The following is a 17,879-nucleotide window of genomic DNA, read 5'->3' as shown; positions in this document are numbered from 1 at the left end:
AATCCAATCAAAATATTCGATCACTTTTCGCTGTTCTGTTATTCACTGAGTAATAATTTCGTTTGTTTGCGCTAATGCGATCTTTACTATCATTTTTTTTGAGACTTTTGAATTTTCGTACTTCCTTTATCAATAACCTGCTCTGCACGTGTATCGCTTTTGAATTCTTTACGATTGTAGCCGCAGAAATATAAGGTGTCATCAGGCATGGGTAAGACGCGTGTCAAAAGAATTCTCAGAGTCCAAGAGTTCGTTTTAAAGGTATTTAGTGAAAGTTAAAGCAAATAATCCACACAAGAATAAAAGAAAAAATAGTTACACACGTAGAACACGTAGAAAAATGTATCTTCTTTAAACTTAGCTTTTCTTGAAAGGCTTTAGTTATTTCTATACTTAGAGGTTCTTAATTTCTTCTTCTGTACGCCTTAGCGTACGGTGCGGTACTTAAGTAAACAAGTTTTCTTTACTTGTTATTTCTCACATTCAAAGAGCCCGTAGGCCATCGAGCACTGTTACGTGCGGTCACGTTTCTTCTTCTCTACTTAAAGGTTCTTAGCTTCTTCTTCTGTACGCTTTACGTACGGCACAACACATAAATTAAGTGCTGTTAAGTGCATATTTACTTCACACACTCAAAAGGCTCGTAAGCCGGTTGGCACATAGGCAAGTGCCCAGGCACGTTGACGTGCGGTCACGGTTAAAAACCGTATGCCTCTACACCTTATACAAGGCAAGGCTGTCACTAACTAACTGAAGAATAATGTTTACTCCAAGCTGTTAGAAATGGTAAGAATATACCAATACGATTTTATTTACGCGGGTTATAGGAACCTCCCATTATTTATGCATTGTCATCTAAGAAATATTCATGAATCTTATAGAACAAGGAAAATGGCTCTTACAACAATGTTCTATTTTGTCATCTACTCTTTGTCTTTTATTTCCGGGCCCGGGCCTGGTTAAATCTCTTGGCACAAAGTCTCGTCTCGCAGGACGTGAAAGTGTCTCTCTGAGAAAGATCACATCTCGTCGCAGGTTTAAAAAGTCTCATCTCCCAAGCGAGGCAAGCATGTCGACAAAACAAAACTTCTGAAAAAAGAGTCACTCGCTTAGCGGCTAATACAGTAGTGAGGTGAGTACATCGGCAAAAATGAATCCTCCTAGGAGAGAGATGCTGAGAGTCGTTCCTTTCAATTACCTGACATCTCTACATTTCAATTTTCTTTCCTGATGATTTCAATAGTTTCTAGGACCCCGGGCTTTTTACAGTACGGGCTTACGCGGCTAATGTTTAATAAAATTACACAATGGAGCACAAAGTGTAAATGTGTTCTGATGTTTGCTCTATTCTATCACCTTTATCTTCAGCTATTGCCTAACTGAAGATCAAATCTTAATATATCCACTGTGATAAATAAATAATTGAGCCTTGGCACAAAAAAGAGTTTTGGGGCCGCCTCCCGTATACTTCAGAAATGGCTGCTAAATCGAAAAGGTTGCAGAGAAAATGGTCTTTACAGACAAGAGTCCACAACAGAACTGTGGTTTGGTACACCCGTGGTGGGTTTTAAAGATGGAGGACAGAAGTGACGTCTTCAGGGGTGGAACCAGAAGTGACGTTCGAGGGCCCACACTGAAGTTCCTGCATTTGGTCTGCAGGGGGAAAAAAGAGAAAGGGTCAGTGCCCTCTGCCACCCCCCTGGTCCAACCGGGAATTACCTTCTTTCGAGCCCTTTAGCTGCCTCCCATGCGCACATGTGACACCACGTAGGTTAAAAAAGAAAAAAAAAATATCATGGGGTGCACTTACTTTTTCACACGACGTCTATACTGTATGAGCAGACTGCATTATATGAGTGTGAAGCTTACTTAATACCGCAGACCACCGTGACGCACTGAAATTCCTGAATCTTCACGGCTGCCTACCCCAGTGCAGGCTTTGGCCTCCGGTGAACTGCAAACTGAATAAATGAGGTTGTGACAACACGTGACTGGGCAAGCGCGGACACCCTGAACGACTGCTCATCAATGTTCACATTTCTTGATGTCCCCCTCTTTCCATCCTTCTCTACAGTTTCATCCTTAGTCAACACCACCAACTACCAGGTGGTAAAAGTGCAGGTGACACAACCGGGCCAGTGGGCAGTGGAGATGAGCAGCTTGGACACGTACACGTTTGAGATTGCTGGGAAAAGCCTGCTGGATTTCTCGTATAAAATAATGGAGGAGAAAAACGGATACGTGCTTCCCATACAAGGGCGACCTGAAAAAGGTAAGACGTGGGAAAGAGAAATCATTACTCCATTCATTGATTTGCTCATCATTTGTCTCTAGAGAACATTGGAAAGTGGGCAACCAGAAGACCACCAGCTGGTCACCCTCTTCATGAAATGGTAAAGATGTGATAAATTCAATTGTATTGAAAGGTTTTCTTTGAAAATTAAATCACTTACTTGGAGAGGTAAGCAAAGGAAAATGGTGGATGGAGTATCTGGCCTTTCTCTAGGAGTGTTGTTTACTCAAATTGAAAGACTAAGTGCGAAAACTCAACTCCAGTGAAACGCTGTGTAAACACTGCAAAGTGCACAATTAACAGTCTTGAAATGGTTCAACTGTTCACAATAGCCAATGGAGAGCAAAGTATCTGAATTCTTGATACCATGGGTATCGAGGTCCATCGAGGCCTTGTCTCGTCTCCACTCCTCTTTGTGATTTTCATGGACAAGATATCAAGGTGTAGCCAAGGATGTCCAGTTGTGGAGGCCAGGGGGGTAGCATTGTTGCTTCAAGCAGATGATTTTGCCCCCTTCCCTTCAGGTGACCGTGACCTTCAGTACACACTCAAACAATGTGATGCCCAGATGAGGATCAGCACCTCCAAATCGGAGGTCATGGTTCTCTCTCTCCAGACGAGCTGGGAGCAATTAGTGGAGGATTTCAAGTATCTCGAGATCTTTGTTCACGAGTGATGAAAAACTGGAATGTGAGATCGAAGAAGTGGATTGGAGTGGTGCCAGCTGTTCTGCGGGCACTGCACCAGTCTATGGTGGTAAAGGTGAAGCCGAGTCTAAAGACAATGCTCTCTATTTACTGGTGGATCTACATGTCATCACCTATGGTCATGAGCTGTGGGTTCTGACCGAAAGAATGAGATTGTGAGTACAAGAGGCAGGAATGAGGTTACTTTACAGGGCTACTGGGCTGAAAAACCTGTGATAGGGGAAGAAAGTCAGCAGTTCCAGGTGAAGAGGAGCAAATTGAGGTGTTTTGGGCATGTTCTAAGGATGTTCCCCAAAAGGCTCTTCCCCAGCCCCCCGGAGCTGCTCTGGGCATATCTTACTGGTCAGATAGACTATGGCAGACACGGGACATGCTGGAAGAATTACTTTGCTTGGCTGGCTTGGGAATGCCTGAGAATGCCCCAGGAAGAGCTGGAATGTGTACCTGGAGACAGGGATATCTGAGCTGACCAGCTTGGCCTGCTGACTCGGCGACCCTCACCAGGAAAAGTGGAGTATGAAAATGAGATGAGGTGAGGTGGAACAATGCGAAAGTGTAATAATGCAGACTTTACAGTGTAGAAATAGCCTCGTATAACACCCTCCACCCTACTTAATTCACTTCAGCGTTTCAGGGGGGGTCTCATCCACATCTGGCAGTGGAACTCAGCCGAGGGGCATTTCTGAATTAGCTCTTTAGGGTTCTAAGAGTTTAAGTGGGTTGTGTGATGGGCCAGCACCCCATCTAGAGTCGGCTCCTACTTTTAAGAATCTGAGTTAAGCAGATATGAGCGTGTTAGGAATGTTCTACTCTGACCTTCCTCAACTTCTCATGTTCTTATTTCCAGGTGCTGAGTACATTCTGTCAGTGGCAGTGGAAGGAGACAGCGGTAAACTGACCTTGACACGGGTTATAATATTTGATGAAACAGGAAAGATAAATAAGGCGTATGACGTTAACAAAAGTACGGACAGCCGTGGACAACTGCGAGTTTCAGTGCCTGTGAGGTTTAATCTAACGGTGAGTGCCAGTCCTGGTGCTGCCCTTGGCTTGGCCTTTCGTCTGTTTAAAATGAAATGAGATACTCTGTTAAGTCTTAGTGATGTCCTTCAGAAAAAATTAGGAGTGGTCTCCCCTCGACCTTCTCGTATACTCAGATATGGGGATGGATATTTGAAGAGTAAACCGCAAGACAAGGATTCTATTTTTACTTTATCTACATTAAAGAACCATCAACAACAAATCACATTAAATGAATATATTGAACAAATAAAAGTTATAAAAGTAAAGTTGAATAAATCGGACTCTGCAGATGAATGAATTAAAGGTAACAGCCCAAAAGATGATAGAAATCCATGTTTTGTACCTAATACTTGTATGCAAAATTTGGTTGACCAAAGTGAAAGCGAAGTCATCGTTTTTACACACACACACTCAGACATCATTCCAAAAATGGTATTTGCGGACTCAGGGAGGTCTAAAACATCGAAATTCATCAAAATCTCGACAATGAATCTTCGGATGATTACAATACGTTCCTTATACTTCGTATACGAGAAAGTCAGGGAGGTCTAAAACATCGAAATTCATCAAAATCTCGACATTGAATCTTCGGATGATTTCAATACGTTCCTTATACTTCGTATACAAGAAAGTAAAAATAATGGAGAGTTACAATGATGGGTGTCCTACTGGATGTTTGTCCCATCTCCACTCAGGTTTTTTGGGAGCTCGCAGTCACCTCTCTTGCCACGGCGTTTCTGCTCCGATTGCTCAGTTTGACCAGGTGGCCATATCTAGAGTGAGTCATGGCTCTTCCAGACTTCTTCCATTTGAGAATTATGGTGGGCACTGTGCCCTCAGGGACCCTTCAAAGCAGTGGAAGTGTTTTTGTAGCCTTCCTCCACACAATGCCGTCTCTAAACTCAAAGCTCTTTAGAACTCCTGGTTTGTGCTCGCCTGTTGAACTTTCTACAGACAGCTGTGTAGGTCTTTCCTAATCGGTCCAATCATTTGAATTAACCACCGGTGGACTCCAAACAAGGAGTAGAAACGCCTCAATGATGATCAATAGAAACAGAACGCACTTGTGCATAAACAAGGGGTCTTGCATACTTGTGTCATCACTTTTTCATATTTAATAAATTTGCATAAATGTCTAAACTCCCATTTTGTGTTGTTATTCGGGGGTATGGAGTGATGTTTGATGAAGGAGAAAATGAATTGAAGTGATTTTAGTACAAAGCGGCCACAAAACAACATGTGAAAAAGTGAAGGGTCCTTCTGAATCCACTGTGTCATAGGGGTCTGAACGGGGAGGTCATTTTGTTTTTATTATTCATCGTCTTTTTTTATTAGCATATTACACGACTTTTCCAAAATAGCTTATAGCATTCAGTGTTTATAAGTGGAAAAAATTGAATTGAGCACTTGAGGTTGTTTCTTAACTTTAGTCATTTTCTGCAATGCTCACTGCTTTTGTAAATCAAAGTCTTTGATCGTTTTTCATGCAATGTCATCACATTAAGCGTCTGATATAAACACACACACACACACACACTCACTTGTACTCAGTAATAAGTGAAAGTTCATTTATGATTTTTTCAGCTCCCTGACTATTTGTCACCTTTCTGCCATATTATGTGTACAAGTGCAGTCGTATGTGACTATCTCCTCCGGAGCAGGCATAAACAAGCTGAGAAGTTCATGGATGGATATTCTTACAGCCATTTTAAAATTGTCACTAAATCACACACATTGTGTCTTTCATTTTTAGAGTTTCACGCTGGGAATTGCTGGCAAAACAGAAAGTGGAAGCGAGTTTCATAGATGTAAGCCACATCTTATTCGTACTGAGAGCATTTCACTGAAATTATCAGAAGGACAGAAGAGTAAGTATTCCTTTCTGATGAACTTCCAAATTTACCTCAAAACCAATGAGCAGAGCTTCCAATTTGGAGGAATTTCAAGACATTTGTTAACTCATTGTTATTTGTCTTGATTTACTTTTCCTGATTTAATAAATTAATAGGAAATGTGGACGTTTGGTCCCCCAAAGATCAAAGTTTCAACCCCAGTAGTTTGCGAATACCAGAAGGCCACATGCAGCGAATGCCAGAGTTGTCATTCTTCCTCTCCTTCTTCTTCCTATAATGTTACAGGCGTCTGCACTTTGCTCTTCTGTTTCTCTCTGGCATGTCAGGGTGCATCAAGAGGAGCTGTGGTGTTGTATGAGGAAGTCGGGAGTGGCAGAGAAGTACATAAGAGTTGTACAGGATAAGTACGAGGGAAGTGTGACCATGGTGAGGTCTGCGGTAGGAGTGACGGAGGTGGGATTACATCAGGGATCGGCTCTGAGCCCTTTCTTATTTGCGATGGTGATGGACAGGCTGACAAATGAGATTAGACAGGAGTCCTCATGGACTGTGATGTTTGCTGATGACATTGTGATCTGCAGGTAGAGGAGACCCTGGAGAGGTGGAGATATGAGAGGAGAGGAATGAAGGTCAGTAGGACCACCAAGACAGAATACATGTGAGTGAATTAGAAGGAAGTCAGTGGAATGGTCAGGATGAGGGGAGTGGTGTTGGTGAAGGTGGATGAGTTTAAATACTTGGGATCAACAGTGCAGAGTAATGGGGATTGTGGAAGAGAGGTGAAGAAGAGAGTGCAGGCAGGGTGGAGTGGGTGGTGAAGAGTGTCAGGAGTGATTTGTGACAGATGCTTTGTCCTTCATGGTTGGTAGATGGCGATGGAGAACTTAATACATCAGTGACGTCGGCGTCATGTGCCTCTTGAGATCCTTAAGGGTCTCTCCATATAGATCCATAGCACAGGCGAGCGTGATTCGTTATTTTAAATATTTGTTATTTTTCATCTACTGCTATTAGATACTTTGATTTTTGCTCCTTGATTTTTCTCAATCTCCTGGACTTGTCCTTTGGTTTTGTTTTCAATAACCTCAATCTTATGATCATCCTCATTCTTCTTGCTGCTGTCTTCTCTTGTCACATATTGAATGTTTCTTCTTCTTTAGGTACCTTGACTGAGGGAACTTCACTGAACGTCTTAGTGATCGCCTCAAATGTAGGACCAGACCAGACCTTCACGTTTAACGTCAAAGATGAGCTCTCTTTGATGCGGTCTTTTAATCCACAAAGCATCCTTATTGCTCAAGGACAGAACGTGACACTGACGGCGACCTTTGAAGCCCCAAAACCCCTCAGTCAGCAGTTGTCAAGGTGAGGTAGAAGGTCAGGTCACTACATCTGCAGTCCTGTTGGCCAGGATTATACCATCTTTACTGCACTTGTCACTACATCCAGTGTCATCATTGCTCAGTCTGGGCAGACAAGTTAAAGAAGCCATTTCTATTCTGAAATGAGACTCGACATTGTACTCTTAAAAGCTGAGTGTATTTTGCCATCAGGGCCTTCTGGATGTGCGCCCAGGGGCCTGTGATGGCAAGGGGGACTTTCCGCCAATCCCACCACTGCTCAATAAAATGATTGATTTTCCATGAGTTGAAGTGACCACAGGTAGATAAGATTAGCATGGCCATCAATTAAAATGCATTTAACTTAAACATGCGCATCATTTGTAGCCAGTAGAGGGTGCCACTGAGCCCCAAACCCCAGATACCAACACACCCAACACAGTCCTGGGTTTATAAAACATTACTTATTCAAATGAAGAAGATCCACCGATTATACACATGTTCCTTGCCCTCCTTCTAGTCCTCCAGGTGAGTGTTGCCTTCTCTGGAGGGGTCTGGTCGGCTTTCTTTTATGATGGACCCATGAGCACTTGTGGTGCCAGTGCATAGCCCGATGGAAGCACTTCCTCGTCACGCAGAAGCCCCGTTGAAACAGGGAGCTCTTCTCTCACAGTGCCCTCTGATGGCACCCAAGGATCCTGACAACTGGGTTGTCCCTCCTATAAATCCCATGGATCCCTGCAGGTGTCCAAACTTGGTCCATGCCAATGGAGCACTGCCATCTTTTATACTGAGGGAGAAATATTTTTCTAGATATGCAATCTCCACCTGTCAATACCATCAACCAACCTGTTTGGAATACCTGTTCATCCATCTTGGCACTGACACATTATATGTGCTGGTATCTTTATATGACAGCACGTAATATAAGATGGTGAGGTGGCTCATCACGCTGTGTAAATCCCTCCGACCCTCTCATATGTTTTAATTAGATATGGGATTTAATTGTAAATGGGCTCTGGAAGGGCATACGGAATAGAAAAGAAGGTTTGTTATCCCATCCCTCCTGGTTTTATTCACTCCACCTCTGCGCCGACTGCTAGATATCGGATAGTTCTAGAAATTAGGAAGATAGGATGGGTGAGCTTTGTTGGCCTGAACGGCCCGCTCTTGTCACAGTTTTTCTAATTACATCCCTTGTCATTCCCCATTATTTTTTCCAGCCTTGTGACATTTACAGCTAAAGGTGGCACATCAACCAACTACCTGAAGAGCGTCATAACTGTGGTGCCAGAAGTCAAGGAGGTGAGTCTTTGCTTGCTTTGAAATTAACTCAACTAAAAATATGGCACAGGTGTGACCCCCTCGGTCACAGGGTGCCAGGCTCTGCACTCTTTACTATGGTGTCTCCACCCATCAATGTTGGTCATCTCCAACCATTTAGCACATAATAAATCACGACTTACTCCTAGTTTGAGGCAAAGAAAACTTTACTTGAAGGTTTAATATCAACAACGGACAACCAAACATTTCAGAAGACAACTATGTACAGTATGAAAGAAAAACTCAAGAATGAAAAGTTATTTGCAGAACCAAATATCGTCCTCCCAATGCCACCGTTAGTAACAATACCACTCCGTTGGGGACCCCAAACGTAGCTTGAGTGTGTTGCGGCCACATCAACAAAACCAGACACCGGCCCCTTCACTCGAGTGTCACCTCAAGCCAAATAACAAAACAATAAACAGACCTTTGCTTGATGTGCTCCTCTGCCTCCTCGTGTGCCTCCGTTTGGCCTCTCGTCTCAACCAAAAACTCACCAGCAGTTTGTTAGAGTTGCCCTCACGTCCTCCTTCTGGTCCCTGCGCACTCCGTCCTGCACACGCTCAGTCGGCTGATCCTCTCGCTTTCACCCTACCTGGACACCTTCTCTCTGATGGTGCCTTTCTACTGAGTTTTGCGCGTATTTTCGTCCCCACTTCCGTTGCTCTCCGTCTTTCATGCACCCCAGAATTTTGCTGTACGTTTCATTTTCACTTATTTTTTTTCTTCTTGCCGTTTCAATATAACGTTCTCGTTAGCGTTATACTGCCACTTCTTTCTTTCCAATTGGTTTAGCGCAGGGGTCTCAAACTCCAATCCTGGAGGGCCGCAGTGGCTGCAGGTTTTCATTCTGACCCTGAACTTACTTAGTGACCTGTTTTTGCTGCCAATAAACTTATTTTGAATTCATTTTAGTTGACCTGCTCTTGAAGACTCAGACCCCTTAATTGTTTCTTTTTTTCTTAATTAGCAGCCAATAAGATGAGTTAAAACATGAGCAGCAAACTGTGACCGTCATATAATATCTGAGAATAATAAAAGATGAAGGTCTGAGGAACGTCAATCTGCTCAGATCACCAACACATTTGAAGAGTGCTCTTTGAAAAGAGAGAATTAGCAACCTCGGACATGTCTGAAATTACACAACGAGGGCAGCCACAAGCCATGGAATTAAAGAATGAGTTTAATTAACGACAAGACTCGGTGCCTGATTAAACAGCTGGTTGGAGTGAAATTGGTTGGAGTTTGAGGCCCACACTCAGTTGGTCTTCTGTTGGCTCCCTCACTTCACGTTTCATTTCTATTTGGGTGTCAATTAAGGAAATAAATGAAGCAATTCAGGGGAACAAATCTTATAAAACAAGTCAATTCAATGAATTCAAAAGAAAGTTAATTAGCAACAAAAACGGGTCACCAATTAAGAAAAGGGTGAGAATGAAAACCTGCAGCCACTGTGGCCCTCCAGGACCAGAGTTGGAGGTCCCTGCTGTAGAGGCTCACTGAACATATCATCGCTCTCACCCTTTTCTTAATTAGTGATCTGTTTTTGCTGCTAATTAATTTCTTTTGAATTCATTACTTGACTAGTTCTTGAAGACTCAGACCCCTTAATTGTTTCTTTATTCCTTAATTAGCAGCCAAACAATAATGAGATACAAAATGAGCCAAAACAACTGGTGTCCATCACACAATATCTGAAAATAAAGAAAGATGAAGGTGTCAGGAGTGTTGATCTGCTCAGGTCCCCAGTGATCTTAGAAAAGAGAAAATCCACAATGTCGGACATGTCTGCTATGGCACAATGAGAGCAGCAGCAAGCCACGGAATTAAAGAACGAGATTAATTAATGACAATACTCGGCACCTGATTAAGCAGCCGGTTAGAATGAAACTGGTTGGAGTTTGAGGCCCTGACTTAGGTGGTCTTCTGTTGGCTCACTCACTTCACATTTCATTTCTGTTTGGGTGCCATTTAAGGAAAGAATTGAATCAATTCAGAGGAACAAATCTTAAAAAAAATAAGTCCATTAAAATGAATTCAAAAGAGGTTAATTAGCAGCTAAAGCTGGTTACCAAGTAAGAAAAGGGTGAGAATGAAAACCTGCAGCCACTGGAGGACTGGAGTTTGAGGTCCCTGCTGTAGAGGCTCACTGAACATATTTTCATTCTCACCCTTTTCTTAATTAGTGATCTGTTTTTCCTGCTAATTAACTTCTTTTGAATTCATTTTAGTTGACTTGTTCTTGAAGACTCAGACCCCTTAATTGTTTCTTTTTCCTTAATTAGCAGCCAAACAATAATGAGATACTAAATGCGCCAAAACAACTGGTGTCCATCATAGAATATCTGAAAATAAAGAAAGACGAAGGTCTCAGGAGTGGTGGTCTGCTCAGGTTTTAGAAACCAAACAATAACGAGATACTAAATGAGCTGAAACGTGACCACCAAACTGTGTCCATCATATAAAATCTGAGAATAATGAAAATCTGAAAGGTCTCAGGAATGTCAATCTGCTCAGGTCTCCAAAACATTTTCACGGAGCTCTTCGATTTCGGAAATGTCTGCTATTGCACAATGAGAGCAGCAACAAGCCACAGAATTAAAGAAGGAGTTGGTTGGAGTGAAGCTGGTTGGAGTTTGAGGCCCTGACTTAGGTGGTCCTCTGTTGGCTCACTCACTTCACATTTCATTTCTGTTTAAGGAAAGAAGTGAAGCAACTCAGTCCATTAAAATGAAAGGAAAAGGAGTTAATTAGCAGCAAAAACTGGTCACCAATTAAGAAAGGGTGAGAATGAAAACTTGCAGCTACTGCGGCCCTTCAGGACTGGAGTTTAAGACCCCTGGTTTAGCGTTTTTACTTCTTTTTCTCTTCATGTCTGCCTTGCTTCAGCGTTTTGCTAAAGTCGTACTTGTCACTTCTCTCATACTCGACTCTCTCCACGTGTCATACCTCGCTGCTCCAGTCCCCTCCAATCCCATCCCTGTATCTACCTGACACGGCCTGTGGCTGGACCAATGAGGGAGCGCCGTCGACTATTTAGCTTAGGCTTTATGCCCCTTTACTGTTTAGGTTAGCTACTCATCAACCACACTTAACTTTATTGACAATTAACATTCTTCATTTTTTTCTTTTCTTTCTTCCAAAAGCTACCCCGGTGACACAGGTGTTAGTGAATCAGACTAACGGCAGGATTCCGTGTGTTTTGAGATGATGCCAGATCACATGATGCTTGATGCTAGAATTGTTTTTTTTTTTTTTTTTTTTTTTACACAAAAAGAAATCAAAAATGTGCTTAGGATTATTTTTATAAAAAATACACTTAAAAATTAGATTTTTGGAAAAAAAAAAATCTGTTCATTGGTGCAGACCGACCATCAAGGCCTTCTCCCCCAGCTTGTTTAAAATGTGCAAGGTGACGAAATGATCACATATTTGTGAGTTGAAATGACCAAAGGGGGCACCGCCCCCACCCTGTTGTTCAACTTGAGTACCCACGAGTAGGTTGGTCGAGGGGCACAAGTGGAGTCTTGGGGTGAAATTGAAAGGGAGAAAGGGGCCACCAACACTTGTATGAGGAGCTGAGGATGACCCCAGTGCTGAATCACCAGCCGTTTTATTGTCCTGGGAACACCAGCGAGATATCGGAAAAGTAACTTGGAGGAAAGGCTCAGTCAAAAATCAAAAGAGAAGCTGAAACCGTAAAAGAAGGCTGCACAGCTAACAAAATCAAATCACGAGACTAAAAGTCAAAGACCCTGTGAACCAGACATGGAGAAGTGGCAGGAAATGGGTGGGTGGATAATAACAAGTGGCTGTTCTGTAAACTGATGTCCCTCTTGTCATCTTTGTCATTCCCAGATTCCAGATCAGGACCCCCCTCAATATAACATTACACAACTGGGTGACATCTGCAAAGGAAAAAAGAAGTCTGTTCAAGTGTGCAAAAGCCACAACTGGGACCTTGAGTTCCAGGCTTGGGACAACATAAGTGGCGTCTTTGTGGAACTCGGCCTTCCTGCTGCTGAAATCCCACCTGTGTACTCCCTGAACTGCAATGACACCATCATATCGGGAGTCTCCTGGGCCAGCTGCCAGTACAGGTACAGCCATAGAGTAATTGGGATCAAGCGCCGCGGAAATTTGTCAGAGCCCACTTCTGACCACGGGGACGTCAGCTGACTCTGTCTGTGTCAGAAACCCAACATCTCGGCACAGCATCACCACTACAGCAGCCATCCATATGATCCGAGTTTTCAGTTACAGTTCTGTGTGTATATCGTGAAAGCACGAGACGTCAAACATGGGAAAGGTTTGGGGCAGCCACCCGTATAATCTGTTCCTGGCTGCAAAGTTAGACAAATGTAAGCAAAAGTAGTTTACAAGACTGAGTCCAAAACAGAACTGAATTCCAGAGGAAGGGAGTGAGGCTTTAATAGGAAGTCCGGAGGAAGTGATGTCATCCTGGGGGCCGGAAGTGATGTCATCCACAGGGCCGGGGCTGGAAGTGAGGCAGCGGTTCCTGGAGGGATTTCCTGGGAAAGGTGTGCAGGCGACTTAGAAAAGAGAGTTAGTGCCCCCCGCCGCCCACTGGGCAGATGTGTTACCATTAGTCTTTAAGCCCTTCAGCTGCCTCCTATTCGCACGTGTGTGACAATATATATTATATACTGTATATACTATACCTACATCCATCCATCCATCCATTTTCCAACCCGCTGAATCCGAACACAGGGTCACGGAGGTCTGCTGGAGCCAATCCCAGCCAACACAGGGCACAAGGCAGGAACCAATTCCGGGCAGTGTGCCAACCCACCGCAGTATACCTACATACTTCTGCCATATCACCTCTGTCCATATATTCAATCTCTTTTCACTTTTACCTTTTCGTCAATATCACATTGAATTTTGATTCCATGATTGGAATTACATCGTGACAACACAACGTACAACTGCCCGTGACTGAATATCGTTTCTTTCTCTCTACACGAACTGTGTCTGACGATAGCATTCACACGAATGAGAGATGATTGAGCCGTGTGCGTGGTTGTAAATGTTTTAGAGGTTGGCAGGACTTTTCCAAATCTCTTTCCATCAAGTCTTGTGTCGTGGGGCTTGAAATTTTCTCTCATGGGATTTCACTTTCACCAAACAACGAATCTTTTAATTCTCGTGGATATGTCTCTTCACTGAGAGGAAACACAAATTAGACGATCTACAAGTCTCTGACTTAAAGTTTAAATCCTATCAATATATTCGATCTCTTTACGCTGTTCCGTTATTTCACCGTGTAATAATTTCCATTTGTTTGCACTAATGCGATCTTTACTATCATTGTTTGAGACTTTCAAATTGTCGTACTTCCGTTATCTCGAGCCGGCTCTGCATGTGTATCGCACCAACGTTTTTGAATTCTTTACGACGTTTTACTTTGTCATCTACTCTTTGTCTTTTATTTCTGTGGTTAAAATCTCTTGGCACAAAGTCTTGTCTCATAGGGATGTGAAAGTGTCTCTCTGAGAAAGATCACGTAAAAAGTCTCGTCTCCCAAGATTTGTTTTATTATAATAGAGAGACAAAGTTTATGACAGAACTCACTTCATTGGATGGCCAAAGCTGAATAGCAGCAAACAACATCAAAGCATCAATAAAAACATTTCAGTTTACTTGTGTCGCATTATCCATATTTCCGATTCCACGCTGTATGCTCACAAGATCGACAACGCATGTGTTTCTTGCCAGCCTGTAATGAGTATTTCAATTGTTACTTTCTGGTGTGACAGATAGGGGGCACCTGTCGACCCCTTGAACCCTCAGACTACTTGTCAGACACCAGATAAAAGTCCAAATAATTAAATTTATTATTATAATAAGTGCATAAAGCACTCAATAAACAATCAATAATCAATCACAATACACAATAATCCTCCACTCCCAGCAGCTCAGTCACCCTTCCTCCCAACTCGGCTCACTGCTGGGATCTCCCACAGTCCTTTTAAAGTCTTTCACCCAGAAGTGTTTCTGTCCCTCAGTCCATGCGACTTTATAACACTTCTGGGTCAGGTGAAAACTTCTTCTTTTCTTCAGCCCGGAAGTACGTCATTCTTTCCGTCCCCTCGACTGGGCTATAAGGAAATTACAAGTCCCTGGGCCTCCCTGCAGCGTCCCCTGGTGGCCCCCATGTTATCCAGCAGGGCTGTGATGAAAGACTCCAAGGCCCATGATGTCCTGCTGGAATTCGGGGCACCTCCATGTTGCCGGGAGGGCTCCATCTGGTGGCTTGGGGGTATTGGCCAGGATAAGCTGCCGGCCATATATCACACTGGATAATTAGTGGAAGTTACGTGTTTGGTTACAACCACCGTGGATTGTCGTGAGAAAGAACTCTGAAGTGAAATGCTTGAGCTTGTGTGTTTGGACTGATGATAACAGATAGATAGATAGATAGATAGATAGATAGATAGATAGATAGATAGATAGATAGATAGATAGATAGATAGATAGATAGATAGATAGATAGATAGATAGATAGATAGATAGATAGATAGATAGATAGATAGATAGATAGATAGATAGATAGATAGATAGATAGATAGATAGATAGATACTTTATTAATCCCAAGGGGAAATTCACAACAGCGGAATGAATTCAGTGTAACACACGCGTCGTGATTCCTGTAAATCCGATGAGTTTGAATCGACTTAATGTGTCGCTACAATCAAGTCAGTGCTTGGGTGGGCACGTCCACATCTGACATTATAGTATGGCCTGACCCAAAGGTAATTCATTTGGTGGAAATGTGTCCCCTTGTGAAATCTGTTCTAGACGCTTATTAGCTGCGATTCGCTCTTTTATCGAGCGCTCATTTGTTTGCCGTATTTTTCCCGATCTTTGATTTTTGTTTTTTTTATATTATTATTAACGATTCTTCTCTTCACTTCCACAGTTCTGACTGCTGCTATCCTCATGTGTCTCTCATTCTGACCGACGCTACAGGAAACGCAAACCTCCTTGATGTCGATTTTCGCGACTCACAGGTATGATCTGAATTGCTCAGCCACATGTCATCTTAACGTGAGGTCCATTCCCATATCATTCTGTTACTGAATCGAACTTTTGTCAAGCTACTACTTTTTAAAATAAAAAAAACTGTTTTCTTAGTAACCAATGAGAAGTCAAGCAAAAGGTGTAACAACATGAGGCATTCAGGAACTTCAGTGATGGAGGTGCTTCTAAACCGACAACCCCGTTCAGGCCTACTAACTCATTGTTTGAGTCTGCGTCTCAACTCGTCGTCGTCATCTTCACGTGAGCCCTTGAAGTAAAAAGAATTGGGGTCATTGTGACGCACAGATCTTACAGTAACGAGTGGTCCTCCATAACTTTGATCTTCTGTCCACCACACTGATCGATACTGAAATGGCGTCCCCAACAACCGTGTTCATACATTTGATAACACTAGTAAGCATGGGTCCGAACACCATCAGACTAACACCAGCACTTTACAAAAACACACGTTTATTGAACCAAAAGTCCCACACAGCACCCAGTGCTCCCGCACCAAACACCCTTAACATGGGCCTTCCTCTCAGTGTCCGTGGGCCGCCTTTCCTCTCCTCACGGGAGCTTCATCCTGCTCCCGCTGCTCCCAACTCTAGCTCGCTGATTGGAGTGAGGCCGCCCCTTTTATTTCCACCGGATGTGCTCCAGGTGCCTGATGACGCTCTTCTGGCAACACTTCCTGGTGTGGCGGAAGTGCTTCCCTTGCACTCAGAAGCACTCCGGGCGTTCCTGGAAGGTCCTTCTCCCACCTTCCCAGGTGTGGCGGAAGTGTCAATCTCCCAGGTGCCCCCTGGCGGTGGCCACGGGCCCCAGTGGGTTTGAACCTCCTTGCTCCATCCCTGTGGTCCCCTCCTCATCCAGGGCGGTTGCCCCCTCGTGGCTCGGGGGACATATAGACCACCTCCTGGTCTGATCCCCAGCCTCCTGTGATGGCACATATAGAAAATTCTATCCTTAAAATTGGTAATTTACATGTAGAAGTATTATACACACTTGAGACAAGTAGATATAATATTTCACTACGCATTAAGATGTCCGAGGTAGGCTTATGTGACGTAGATTATTATTATTTTGTATGAGCCTGAAGACATCAGCGTTTCATAAGCTAAAGGGCAGACGTGCTAGAGAGCCGAGGAGTGGACCCCTTGACATTAGAGAAGGGAATGTCAACTCTTTGGTTATAAGTCATGGTAGCAAGCGCTGAGATAGTAGGGGGAGAGAAGATGGACAGAGTGGGGTTTGACACCCCCCAGCTAAGAATGACTGGAGGAATTAATTTGAGACAGGATGAGAGCAATGGAAGTCAGATGAGTAAGAATAATGGCTGCAATGATAAGAATTGGAATAAAAGTAAAAGGTGCCCATTGTGCCATCTGACCTGAGTCTGCATGCGTGCCATGCAATCAGAGGTGGCCTTAGGGGTCTGTGGGGGGGCCTTAGGGCTGACCAACCCTTCGTGGGGTCTGTTACGTCAAATGCTGTCACCGGTATGTATGGACTGTATGAACTTACGTGCGAATTTAATAAAAATAATGTTAACATACACCGGATTTTCTCATTGCAGTATTCAGCTAAATTTTTGCAAGATAACACGCGGACTTTATCAAAATATAACGATATAACCGATTAAAAAAAGTGCAATTCATAATTCATGACAATACCACGGCTGTGCAAAATGCAATGCGGTGTCATGCGGAAATTAGCAGGGCCTCTTCTAGAAAAAGGACCCAAACTGCACTCTGAGTCTCGATATGCAGGACGTCGTAGTCCTACTGCAGCTCACGTTGACGTCATGTCAGCCGGTTATCATGTTTTTGTGCATTAATATTCAGAGATGTTTATGGCCTACAAATAAAAGATGAGTTTCAGTGTTTCGACAGGAAGTGTGAAATTCACGTAGAGGTGTCATCATGAAATCTCTTACCGGTTTCCAGGTTCAGAGACGAAAATCCACGATTGGGAAAGTCGTTGATGATGTCTTCGTAGTCAAATCGGGATTTGTAATGTCTTTTTCTATAGATAGGATCGCCAGACCGCAAAGCCTGTCTTGAGACGTGGTTGATGTATACTGGAGAATATAACTTGACAAATCTGCTTGAACGGGTCACACAGACCTCAAAAGCGGGGCCCCCTTAGACGTGGGGCCTGGGACGGTCGCTCCACTTGCCACCCCTAAACGCCGCTCTTACATACGATGAAGTGTAATTCTACTGTCTGTCCTGAGTCTCTCTGAGTGCCTTCACTGGGGCTGAGGGGGTCCCGTGTCAGCCTGCTTCTACA

General features: G+C 43.4%; 1 protein-coding gene across 7 annotated transcripts in view; it reads left to right on the top strand.

Moving 5' to 3' along the window:
- The window catches only part of LOC114667519 (von Willebrand factor A domain-containing protein 7-like), a 103,389-nt gene that overhangs the window by 28,671 nt on the left and 56,839 nt on the right, over positions 1-17,879 (top strand). For 2 of the 7 annotated variants that reach the window (XM_051920509.1, XM_028822834.2), the window contains exons 12-18: positions 2,075-2,272; positions 3,848-4,020; positions 5,777-5,891; positions 7,037-7,241; positions 8,440-8,521; positions 12,398-12,639; positions 15,484-15,574. In XM_051920509.1, coding sequence (XP_051776469.1) covers positions 2,075-2,272; positions 3,848-4,020; positions 5,777-5,891; positions 7,037-7,241; positions 8,440-8,521; positions 12,398-12,639; positions 15,484-15,574 — 1,106 coding nt within the window. The remainder of the gene's footprint in view (positions 1-2,074; positions 2,273-3,847; positions 4,021-5,776; positions 5,892-7,036; positions 7,242-8,439; positions 8,522-12,397; positions 12,640-15,483; positions 15,575-17,879) is intronic. The other 5 variants (XM_051920511.1, XM_051920512.1, XM_051920514.1 and 2 more) reach the window with 5 other exon arrangements.

The sequence above is a fragment of the Erpetoichthys calabaricus genome, chromosome 17 (assembly GCF_900747795.2).
Source record: "Erpetoichthys calabaricus chromosome 17, fErpCal1.3, whole genome shotgun sequence".
Taxonomy (NCBI): Eukaryota; Metazoa; Chordata; class Cladistia; order Polypteriformes; family Polypteridae; genus Erpetoichthys; species Erpetoichthys calabaricus.
The sequence above is the reverse complement of the archived record's forward strand: the minus strand, read 5'-3'. Positions and strand labels throughout refer to the sequence as shown.